Here is a 10,864-nt window from a genome sequence, read left to right on the forward strand (position 1 = left end):
GGAAGTCTACCTTGAGGGCACCAAGAAAGTGGCAGGCACCTTAGTTCTTTTACCAAAGCCAAATATAAAAGTACATCTTATCAGTTTGTCATAAAGGAAATTACTCTGGGATCTCGCTGTCAAATAGCTTGAATTTATACTGGTGTGACTGGTATTTTAAGGGTACTGGTGTGACTGGTATTTTAAGGGAAAACATTTCCTGCAACAAAAAAAGCTCATTTGTAGGTAAATTACAGGGATTAAAGAACCACAGCTTCTATGTTTCTAAATGTCTTTATTACTTCAACTACAAGTTGTTGTCTTGCTGTTATTTATATGTGTGTGTGTGTGTGTGTGGGGGGGGGGGGGGGGGGGGAGATGTCCAAAGGAGAACATTCTGGACAAGCAGATACACAGTTTTCTTCTCATGTATGCCTAAAGTTAACTTTAAGGAATCTGGCAAACAAATAGATCTATTTCTATGCATAAAACTAGAGGATGTGTGATGATAACGTTTTGTCTGTAAGCTGAAATTTCCATTATAAAATCAACCAAAAATATACAGTGCAGCAATACAAAACCATAGCGTTTTGATGGTTGGACCCCAGCCCAAAATGGGCATCAATGTCAAAAGGTCAATACCAATTCTATCAGATTTGTCCCAGCTCATGTGGGTTTAGTCTTTTTAAAAATAACAACATCTTAGTAAAGAAGGCTTCTCTTATCTGCTTTGTACTAGCTGATCAGCATGTTAAAACAAAAATGCTCAAAACTGACTTTTTTTTTATTTAAGTTCTTGTAAGCTGTAAGAAAAGTTTTATGAAAGGACAACTGAGAAGAAAATTTACTCTTTAAAATTTGATTCTCTAATTTCTCTAAATGACAGTATAATTTATACAAAAACCAAAACAATTTCACTGCAACCAGCAGTGGAGCTGCATGTGTCTTCCAGGCTCAATGTGATTTATCTGTTTAAATAAAGGTTGAATGAATGTGGTAGGTAACAGGAATGAAAACCTCTGACGTGTGCATGTTGGCCAGATGTGACTGACCTACACACCAAGGTGGCCACATTCTTTCTTTGTTCCAGTGGACACACAAATACATCCACATGTGCACACATGTTTGGAGCAGACGTCCCACTAGCCACAAGTCACTACCTCAGAACATCCCTCACATCTGACCTTTTAACTGTGGACTTAAAATCTATGTAATTACAGACAGTGTTTTAACTTAGCAAGTAAACATGGCAGCAGAAATAGACACTTCAACTACTATATACAAGTGTGCTAGTGCCAGAGGCACATTTCTATTCATAGCTGGTTGGATTTAGTGGCTTGTGTCACAGCTCACCATAATGAACTTGGAGCAGAAGATGTTACATAGTTGCAGACTGCAATCAAATTCTACCAATTCTGCAATGCACAAAAAATTCTTATGAATTATCTTGAGAAAAAAAGACAGTATTTACAGAAATACTGTTAGATTTCACATAACTTAAATGAAGAATCAATCGCTCTGCACAGTCAAAAAGTACATAAATTCCTCTTGATTGCATAGGTCAATTGTTCTCTGAATTTACAACCACAGACAAAGCATCTAAACCATAAAAAGGAAGTTAAAGTCTACTTCATTTTACTTGAATAAGTCTAAAAAATATACCATAAGTTTTGTGGTAAAGTCAAGTGTAAGGAAAAATTCAAGTGCATGTGTTAATATATTCACCAGACTTGTATTCCATCTCCAACAGACCTAAAGACAACTGGAAAAAATAACATTTTAGGCAAGGTTATGAGTCCCAGAGTACCCTACAACCCTGAAGTATTTTTGAGGTTTTGGAATGGTGGAATTAACATATATGGGAAAAGTCATTTTAGGATGAACAAGAATGGTTTGCTCCATTGCACATCTACAGGATGAGGTTCTCCTTTGGGTTGTGGCACCTGTGGAGCATAAACACAGTAGGAGAAGGCACCAGGGCCAATCTTCTGTTTAGCTTTCCTTCAACTAAAAACATCCCCTAAAAGACAATCCAGACCTCCTCCAGGCACGGCGCCACAGGAAGAGCTGAAAAGCCCTGGAACCTCTGTCAGGGAGAAGCACAATGCACTCCAACCTCTGTTTACCTAAGTCCATTTCCTCCATTCCCTCCACCTCAGGTGGTCTTAGTGCCCTGGTCACCAAGGCATGCAAACACAAGGAGGATGGATACACTAACAGGGCTCATAGAAGCTGGGACGTCCATCACTGGCACTCTCAAAGATCCAGTTTGCAAGACAAACAAGTGAAGGAGATTCATGCTGGGACTCTGTTGGCACTGATAGATTTAGCCACGCATTAGTATAAACACATACATAATCTATACATCTAAATACGAGCGTGCCTCTGTGTTTCATACAGCATGCATGCTCTTTTGCAATGTGTATAACCTCATGAGAGCTTATGGAAGTTTTATGCAGATGCTGATCTTGTCCTATCCGAGAGCCACTTTTGAGTTCTGTGTCAAATTAATCGGATGCATGGGCCAGAACGCAGCCCGCAGGGGAACCAGATAAACAAACAACAGAGAATTATTCAGGATTCAAACACTTAAACACCCACTTTAGAGGAGCCTTCTAAGTGGGTGATTAAAATGAGCACTGAGCTTCCACAGAAAGCTTAAAATTACCACAGGGGCCCCAGTTACCAAGAGTTTCTCCCAGACCAACACACAGTCCGATCTGTCTCTGAAATATGAATTCATACACTTGTCCTCAAGTTTTCTATCCATCCATCCATGATCTTTACCCGCTTCTTCCTATTCTGGTCGCAGGGATCACTGAGGCCCATATCAAGCAGTCACTGTGCGAGAGGTGGGGGACACCCTGGACAGGTCTCCAGCCCATCACAGAGCCACATCAAAATAAACCATTCACTCTCTCACACCTAGGGACAATTTAGTTACCAGTCAGTCTAACATGCATGTTTTTGGTCTGTGGGAGGAAACCGGAGTACCCGGAGAAAACCCACACATGCACAGAGAGCACATACAAACTCCACCCAGAAAGATCCCCGACTGGGATTAGATCCAGCAACCTTCTCACTGAGAGGCAACAGCTCTACCAGTTGCGCCACCGTGCTGCCCAGGGAAGGTATTATGCTTCATGAAAAAGAGATGCTATATCCAACAATTAATTAATCTATCAAAAAACTTTAAAATAGATGTTACGTATTTTACTCTTGAATTCTCCTCTTTTGGGGCATATTGTTTTAATGGAAAGGACAAATGTAAAAACATCCCTGTTTCAAAACAACAAAGCAGATCATCTTCAAAATCTATTCGTCAAGACATAAACGCCACCCTAAAGCGTGGAACAAGCCCTGAAGTGAAGAGACGCTTTGATCAACAGCTATCCATTGCTCCAATCTGAGCATTATATTTGGGGAAACAAAGCACAATCTGAGCTGCTAATCCCCTGAGATTCAGAGCGCATTCCCAAAGAAGCCTTTGATCTCTGGAGTGCATCCGGACAGCTGACTTCAGACATACTACACACTTGCGTGCAAGACGAATGTTTCATGGAGCGCTTTATTGTGCCATACACACTTTTAATGCAGACACCTTACAGGGACACTTGATTATTGCGTTCACAAAAAAGACGACTAAAGTAAGCTCAAAAGATTCAGTTTTGAACTTCTTAGAAAACTGGTGTTTAAAAATATTATAACCAGAGAGCAGAAAAGTAAATGCTTTGGAAAGATGAAAAGTGTTGCATAGTTGTCTTCACGCCACAGAAACTTTATCTTACTCCAAGCTAGTATCACTGTTTCAAAGCAATCCTTTCCAGATGGCACCATTCACAGCAACTGACGGTAATCCACTTCACTTTGTCGTACAGGAGAAACTCTTTCAGCTTTTAGTCATCTATGTGACATGCAGTGCTAGACGTGACATTAAAGCCACCTTCGCATCCTGGAACCTCCCTGTCCTCAAGCTACATTGATGTCAGCCCCAAACTTCCACTGGATCTTCACATGCAATTAAAAGAAAAATTGCAGAGCCCCTCTATGACCAGGTGCTACCCCTTCTCTCAAAGACTGAGCTTTTCTTCTTTTTAGAACGCCTCCAAACTTTTCTCTCAGCCTCTTTAAAGAGCAACAACAGGCTCTTGGTCTCTTGGGACCACAGAGGGGGTACAGCCCGGTGGGAGTGGGGCATACGTCACACAGCATGCACAAGAGGCCAGCCGGTGGGAAAAGAAAACTCACACAGAGGGGACAGAAAATAGCAGAGCGAGAGGAAGAGGAGTTTCTATTTGAAAGGTGCTTTTAGCTTCCAGACAAGGGCCCTCGCTTTGTGAAAACAACTTGGAAAGATGAAGCACAAGAGAAGAAGCGAAAAACGGAGGGGGCACAGAGGCTCCCGTGTCCTTTATGTAATTTGGAAAGTAATAGAGTGTGTTCAAAATCTTTAGGCCCATTTCTAAATTACTTTTACTTTCACAAAAGTAAAACAAAAGTAAGGATTTGCTCCCAACTGAGAGAAAAGAGAAGATTTGCACATTCTGTCGTCACGTGCACCTTTGCTCTTTGAGCATCACACAAACAAGAAGTGCTGTCGGTGAAAAAAAACCCTAAGCTTTGGATTTGTAAGAGCTTGAGAAGACTGGGTGTGGAAGGGGAGGAAGGGGCTGTTTTTACTACACGGAGCGTGAAGCTTCACAGAGGGGGAGGAGCCAAGAGTGTCACTGCAAACACCTCCCCGCACTTCAAATGCCACCTCATTTCATCAACCGCAAACAACACAAGGCCACATAATAAATGCAACAAACAGATGGAGGATTGGAAGGGGTAGAGGGCTGAACAAAAAAGGGGGGAGGGGCAGAAGAGGGGGGGGATGTAAGGGGAGCCATTAAAACTGAATCTAAAGTCAATGAATGCCAAGGGAAGCAATGAAATAAACAAGACAACTTGAACTTACAAATATCTTGTGGTGAAAATCTTCCACCATCAACATGTCTATATCAGTAAGAGAATGTTAACAGGCTGCACATAACATATCACATTTACGGCTGGGTGTGGACACTGTGCTGAACATGGGGAAGAAAGTTTTCTGAGGCTCACATGACCAGGGTCTCATGTTGAGACACACCGATCCACCTGCCAAGACCACTCACTGAACGTCCACCAAGAATCTGAGCGCAGGACTTATGAATGAACATCGCTAAATCTTCCAGCGCATCTGTACGCCTCAGACCGTCTATGTCTACCAACGACAGAGGCGAGCTGCTAATGGGAGCAACGTCTCGCAAAACGACATTCTTTAAATTATTCTATGTTGCTTTAGGAAGGAAGATGCAGCTACAATCAGATCAAAAGGATTTTTAAGTGAGGACTCCCCACTGTTGACACCCGACCCACATTCTTCTGGACCCTGGTGCAACTGGGAGGGGAGCCTCAAGAACAGCGGCTATAAATAACTGTCTCACCAGGTATTCTATACAACGGGGACAACTTTTAAAGCTGAGAGTGGACTTGCATTATGTAGCACTAATAAAGGACTTAGCTCTTTTTTTTTTTCCTGAAAGCGCACCGGGGTCAAGGTTAGAGTTTTTTTCTAAATAAATACCAAGACTTGTGGCGCTATGAATATTTTCCAAACAGAAAGCTGATTCATTAGAGAACTAATTCGTTCTTTGAAACCTATGATTACTTTTGCTCAGATATTTAAATAAAAGGAGTTTTGTGGCTTAACTTATTTTCCACATTTCTTGGAAATGCAGGAAATTGTGACATTTTGAGTACATTTTCCAAATAAACCATATGTGACCATGGAAGAAACATAAATCCATTACAGTAAATGTTTTTTTTTTCAAATGCTGATGTTTCTACTAATAAGAAGTTAGAAATGTACCTTTGTGAACTGTATAGAAAAGCCACCTATATGCGACAAATGCCACAAAGATGATTTAAACCAACAGTAATAACATTATTTATACAAACTGACTCTAAATTGTTAAAAAAAAAAAAAACTCCACCTTTTCAGCAGAGGACCTCTACTTCTGGCCAAAGTTTCACATAAAAACACAAGTGTTTCTGGGAAAACAAACATGTTAATATGCTGAGCAAAGCCGAAAGAAGAAGAAGAAGAATATGCTGAGCAACAAAGCTTTAAATGTTGCTTATTGTGGTACGTGCTTGGTAATAATGTGGTTTACACATAAATACTTAAATAATGTAAAGTGGTAACACTTAAATTACACAAAGTATTTGAACTTTTGATAACGCATAACTAGCTAACGGCTGAGCATTTCTCGAAGGAATGGGCATCGCCCACTGCCCTTTGTGCCGGCGTGGTAAACCAAGACCATCTTATGATGAAAAGAAACAGAGACAGTCGTTTTGGTCCCAATGATGTGTGCCACCTTACGTAATATTGTCAGGATCTAAGAGCTAAAAGTGTGTGTTGAGAACGACTCTCATCTACTACCACACCAAAGTTTGGCTGAATATCTGTAAAACTGGTGCCGCAGGTAGCCAGCACTGATGACAGCTCCGCTTCGACGCACTCTTTTATTTGTTCCTTGTTTTTATTTTGTTTTATCAGGCTGATGTTTAATACAACATATTATTTTACATTATTAGTGTTTAGCATAGATCTTTTAGCGTAACGTTTAGTGTATATCTTAGATCCTTATATACCGTTTCTTTTGATACATTATATTTTTTATTTCTTGTTTTTATAGCGAGTCAAAACGGTTCTTGTCATCCTGAACATTTCATTGCATTGTTGACTTTGTGTTAACCTGCATATGGCACATAAACAAATAATAATAATAAAGTTAGCTGTGGCAGCCATCTTGAGTTGTGTTCATTGCAAAAGTTATTCAGTTGTAGATGTACATTCTGACAGTTTTATAAAAATATGTCCAATATTTCATGAGATATTTTGCTAACACACACACACAGACACACACATACTGCTTGCCATTTTGCTTTCAGGAGGCAAGTTTCATTAATGCCAGTGACACGGCTTTACCTCTGCAAATATCTTTGTGTTATTTTTTTTCTTAAAGCCAACAATAAAATCATCTCAAATAAATCAAACTGCATCTGACCAACGAGTGATTCTGTTACTTTATGTTAGGAAGCACATTCAGATTTACAGCTTTGACAGCACACGTGTTAAACTCACAACGCTCTATGCCATTCTTTTTCCTTTTTTCATAGTAATAAGCAAAGCTGAACCATCTTGCAACAGAAAACAAATCAAGAATGAATTTTAAAGTTGACTTTTGTTTAGAATACGCAGAAATCTCTGTCCTCCAACACATCCTGGTCTCTGCTCACCATTTCCTCATTTGAGACTCTTTTTGCAAAAGCAACAACTTATTTAACATGCTCATTTGAGTATTAGCAACTTTAAATGTGTTGTGGCGTGACTTCTGAGAACACTTGCACGTCAAGCAAGTTTTCGCTAAGCACAGTGATTGAGGCGGAACAAAAATTCCTGAAAATATGAGATTGTAGTATAAAAGGCAAACCAACATTAAAGCTCCGTTAAAAAGGGAAAACAATGCAGTCCATCACAGCAGCGTGCTACATACATGTACAATAAGTGATTTGGTGTTCAAAGGGCATTAGATCCTAGATTGGGAGTCAAGTTTAAAAAAATAGATGCAGTTCTGCTCAAAATGTCTGGACCATGGGTGGAGGAACTGTTTTCCCTTCTTTCTTTTTCTTGATGGGCTTTAGTGTCTCAAGCATGCAGCCTTTGAGAAAAAAGCATCTCTAACCAAAGAGGCTTAAAGGCTCCTCTGAAGCAATTCCAAAGGATTTCCCTACTTGACAACAACAACAGCACAGTGTTCACCGCACTGCCAGAAAACAAAGCAAGCTTGACCTCCAACATGTCTCCTCATCTTTTACAGTTTGTCACCAGACTGTCACACAGCAATGCTTTCAACTCAGACTGGGTCTGTTGTTACCTTTAATTACAAGGAGGAAACAAAATAACTCTAGTCCAGGTAAAAGAGGCAAACAAGGGCACATTAGAAACTTGCATTATCGTTGTAAGACAAACTGTGAAATCAGGCAGAGAGGGTCGTTTTTTCTACTACAAGTTTAACAAGGTTCAAGAAAGTCTGAGAATGGGGGGTAAAACCGCCATACCACTTTATTAGCACAATAAACGAAAAAAATAACTTTAATACAAATACACCAAGGCATAACTTGAATTAGTTAAAAAAATGAACATAAGTGGCTCACCCGTGTCGTTAAGCCGCAGTTATTGTTGAGGTGACAGTCCTGTTGCTCGAGGCGAGAGCTCGTGCAGTAATATTTCTGCTTCACGAGCCAGTCGTCGATTCCTTTTCTCGCCAAACATGCGTTCACTACAAAACTGTCGCCTACAAACAAATAAATACAAGAAAATTAACACTTTCAGCGCTCATTTTCCATTCAAAGTGTGTGTTTTTTCTCTCCTAAACAATCAAACTCTCCGCTTTATGCTGCTTAAGCTAAAAAAAAAATTAAAAAAAAAAAAAGGCTGTGGAAATTGTTCACAAACTGACCAAAGTGTTCAGAAAATATTAGTTAATTGAATTGAGAGCAAAAACAAGCAACGCTTACCTTCTGGACTCTCCCTCGGTTTACAAATAGCAGCTAAAGGACAAGAGGAGACAATGAATGTTACTAGAAAGTATCAAGCGCTGACAACTACAGCTCTGATTTTCTCTCGGGAGTGGAGAATCTTACCATGTTTCGAGTGCAGTTTACCCATTTCTATACATCGAGTTACAGTTGAAAACCATCAGATGAATATAATCCAAGTATTTATATTTATTTTGTTTTAAAGGAGCAGACTGGTATCCAAACAGAAGAGCGTCCGTGCGCCGCGCTACACTCAAGAGTTTAGGACGGTGTGACTGAGGATCCAACGAGACTTTGATCCAGACACACGGAAGACAATTAGCTACGCAACTTCCTGTAAGCTCTTTCAGAATAAAAGAGGGAGAATTTAAAAAGCGGTGACAAATGTTTTACAAAACGAACGGGTGTGCAACTTTATATTTTACACCGTGAATATAAGCCGCGAGCATCTCAAAAACTAGTTGAACTGCCTTAAAACACTGTTAGAGAAACTTTACCATCGTTTTAAAAAAACTGCAAACCGTACCACTTCCGGAACCAGATGCTAAGTTCTGCTGCGACTTGACGCAGCCGGTTCAACTTCAAAGCGCAAAAGGTGTGAACTAAAAGAGGATTTCAGTATCAGATCCTAGGCAAGCAACTATATGAACTTGTAGATTCTCATAGTGTGCAGGTTTGTATGTAGACATCCCAGTTGTGAGTCTGTCTAGCACAAAAGACTCCAAATCGAATCGTGCACATGTTTCACGTGAGTGAAGAATAAATGTGGGAAGGGAACGTCAAAGCTATAAAAAAAAGTTTTCCTCAGTTTAACAGAACTGATAAAACCCGTCTGATCAATGATACTTGTGTATTTTTCTTCCGTGTATTCATAGCGGATGAAATAGGACAAGAATGAATAAGACAAGGGCCTAGAATAGAACAATGTTACAATCTTAACAAATCAATTTAACAATAATCCTCTCAGTGAGGCCTTTTGACGCCAACATCAAATCAGGATTTGTGCTTCTCTTTCTGGGGTCTCTGACATGAAAATGAGGGTCTTATTGGAGGAGATAAAAGCAAGCCAAGAAGCTTTTTATGTCTTCAAACAAGACAGCAGCTTCTGTCCCATTTCATGCCAGCCTGTGGATATCTGTAACACACACTGGGCATCACTGTGATTCCAGACGTTCTCCTGGGAGAGTCCTATCCATGCTCTAAATATCATCAGTTCAAACTTTAATCACACTCAATTTGATGTAAATCCTTGCTTTATAAAATATGTTACTAATGACATTAACATTTCCACAATTTCAACTGAAAAACCATTTCATTCAGCAAACTTCATGACAAAATGTGAATCGTGCATGCTTTTGTTATTTGCTGTTTCATTAACTTTACAAGACATCAAGTAGACAATTTCAAGTGAACAGCTTTTAAACTTGTGTTTCAAGGAACTTAGAGTATGCAGAAATATGCACAATTACTGCATATATATTACTTTGTATATTTCATACATTTGCAGAAGAGTTTTGTTTGTTGTTAGGAAACAATCTTCCAGAAAAAAAAAAAAATCAAAATCTGAACTAAATGCAGTAAACAAATGTTTTACATTTTTCTCAAACTTTTGCACATATTCCACATTAAATGGTTTTTGTATTGTTTCAAGATGTTGAGGTTCTCCTTAGGAGTGACGATGGATGGATAAAATTAGGAACGAGGTCATCAGAGGTACAGCACAGGTTGAACAACTGGGAGATAAAGTGAGAGAGGCCAGACTGAGATGGTTTGGACATGTCCAGAGGAGAGACAGTGGGTATACTGGTAGAAGGATGTTAGAAATGCAGCTGCCAGGAAAAATACAAAGAGGAGATATATGGATGCAGTTAGACTGAGGCAGGAGATAAAAGCAAGCCAAGAAGCTTTTTATGTCTTCAGACAAGAGAGACATGGAGGTAGTTGGAGTGAGGACAGAGGATGCAGAGGACAGAGAGAGATGGAGGAGGATGACTCGCTGTGGCAACCCCTGAAGAGGGAAAAGCCAAAAGAAAAAGAAGAAGATTGTTTTATTGGCTCTTTGGCTGTGGAATTGATGTAAAATATAGATATTTTCTGTCAGGCAATATAATGAAAATGAATAAAATGTTGTCACTGCGGCCCATCCCAAAAAATATTTAAAGCTAGACAGTTTATCACTTAGTAATTGTGGACAGATCCTAAGTCTTGCCTTCATACTAAAGGCTTTAATAGAATAGTTTTTCCTCAGATAGTT

General features: G+C 39.6%; 1 protein-coding gene across 1 annotated transcript in view; it reads right to left on the bottom strand.

Moving 5' to 3' along the window:
* nkd1 (NKD inhibitor of WNT signaling pathway 1) overlaps positions 1-8,879 on the bottom strand; it is a 37,703-nt gene extending 28,824 nt beyond the window's left edge. The window contains exons 1-3 of the mRNA XM_037697579.1: positions 8,716-8,879; positions 8,590-8,622; positions 8,227-8,366 (exon numbers count right to left, since the gene is read on the bottom strand). Of these exons, the coding sequence (XP_037553507.1) occupies positions 8,227-8,366; positions 8,590-8,622; positions 8,716-8,740 (198 nt within the window). The 5' untranslated portion in view covers positions 8,741-8,879. The remainder of the gene's footprint in view (positions 1-8,226; positions 8,367-8,589; positions 8,623-8,715) is intronic.
* Between the last annotated feature and the right edge of the window lie 1,985 nt (positions 8,880-10,864).

This window comes from Nematolebias whitei, chromosome 2 (assembly GCF_014905685.2).
Source record: "Nematolebias whitei isolate Nwh7 chromosome 2, NemWhi1, whole genome shotgun sequence".
In the NCBI taxonomy this organism is placed as follows: Eukaryota; Metazoa; Chordata; class Actinopteri; order Cyprinodontiformes; family Rivulidae; genus Nematolebias; species Nematolebias whitei.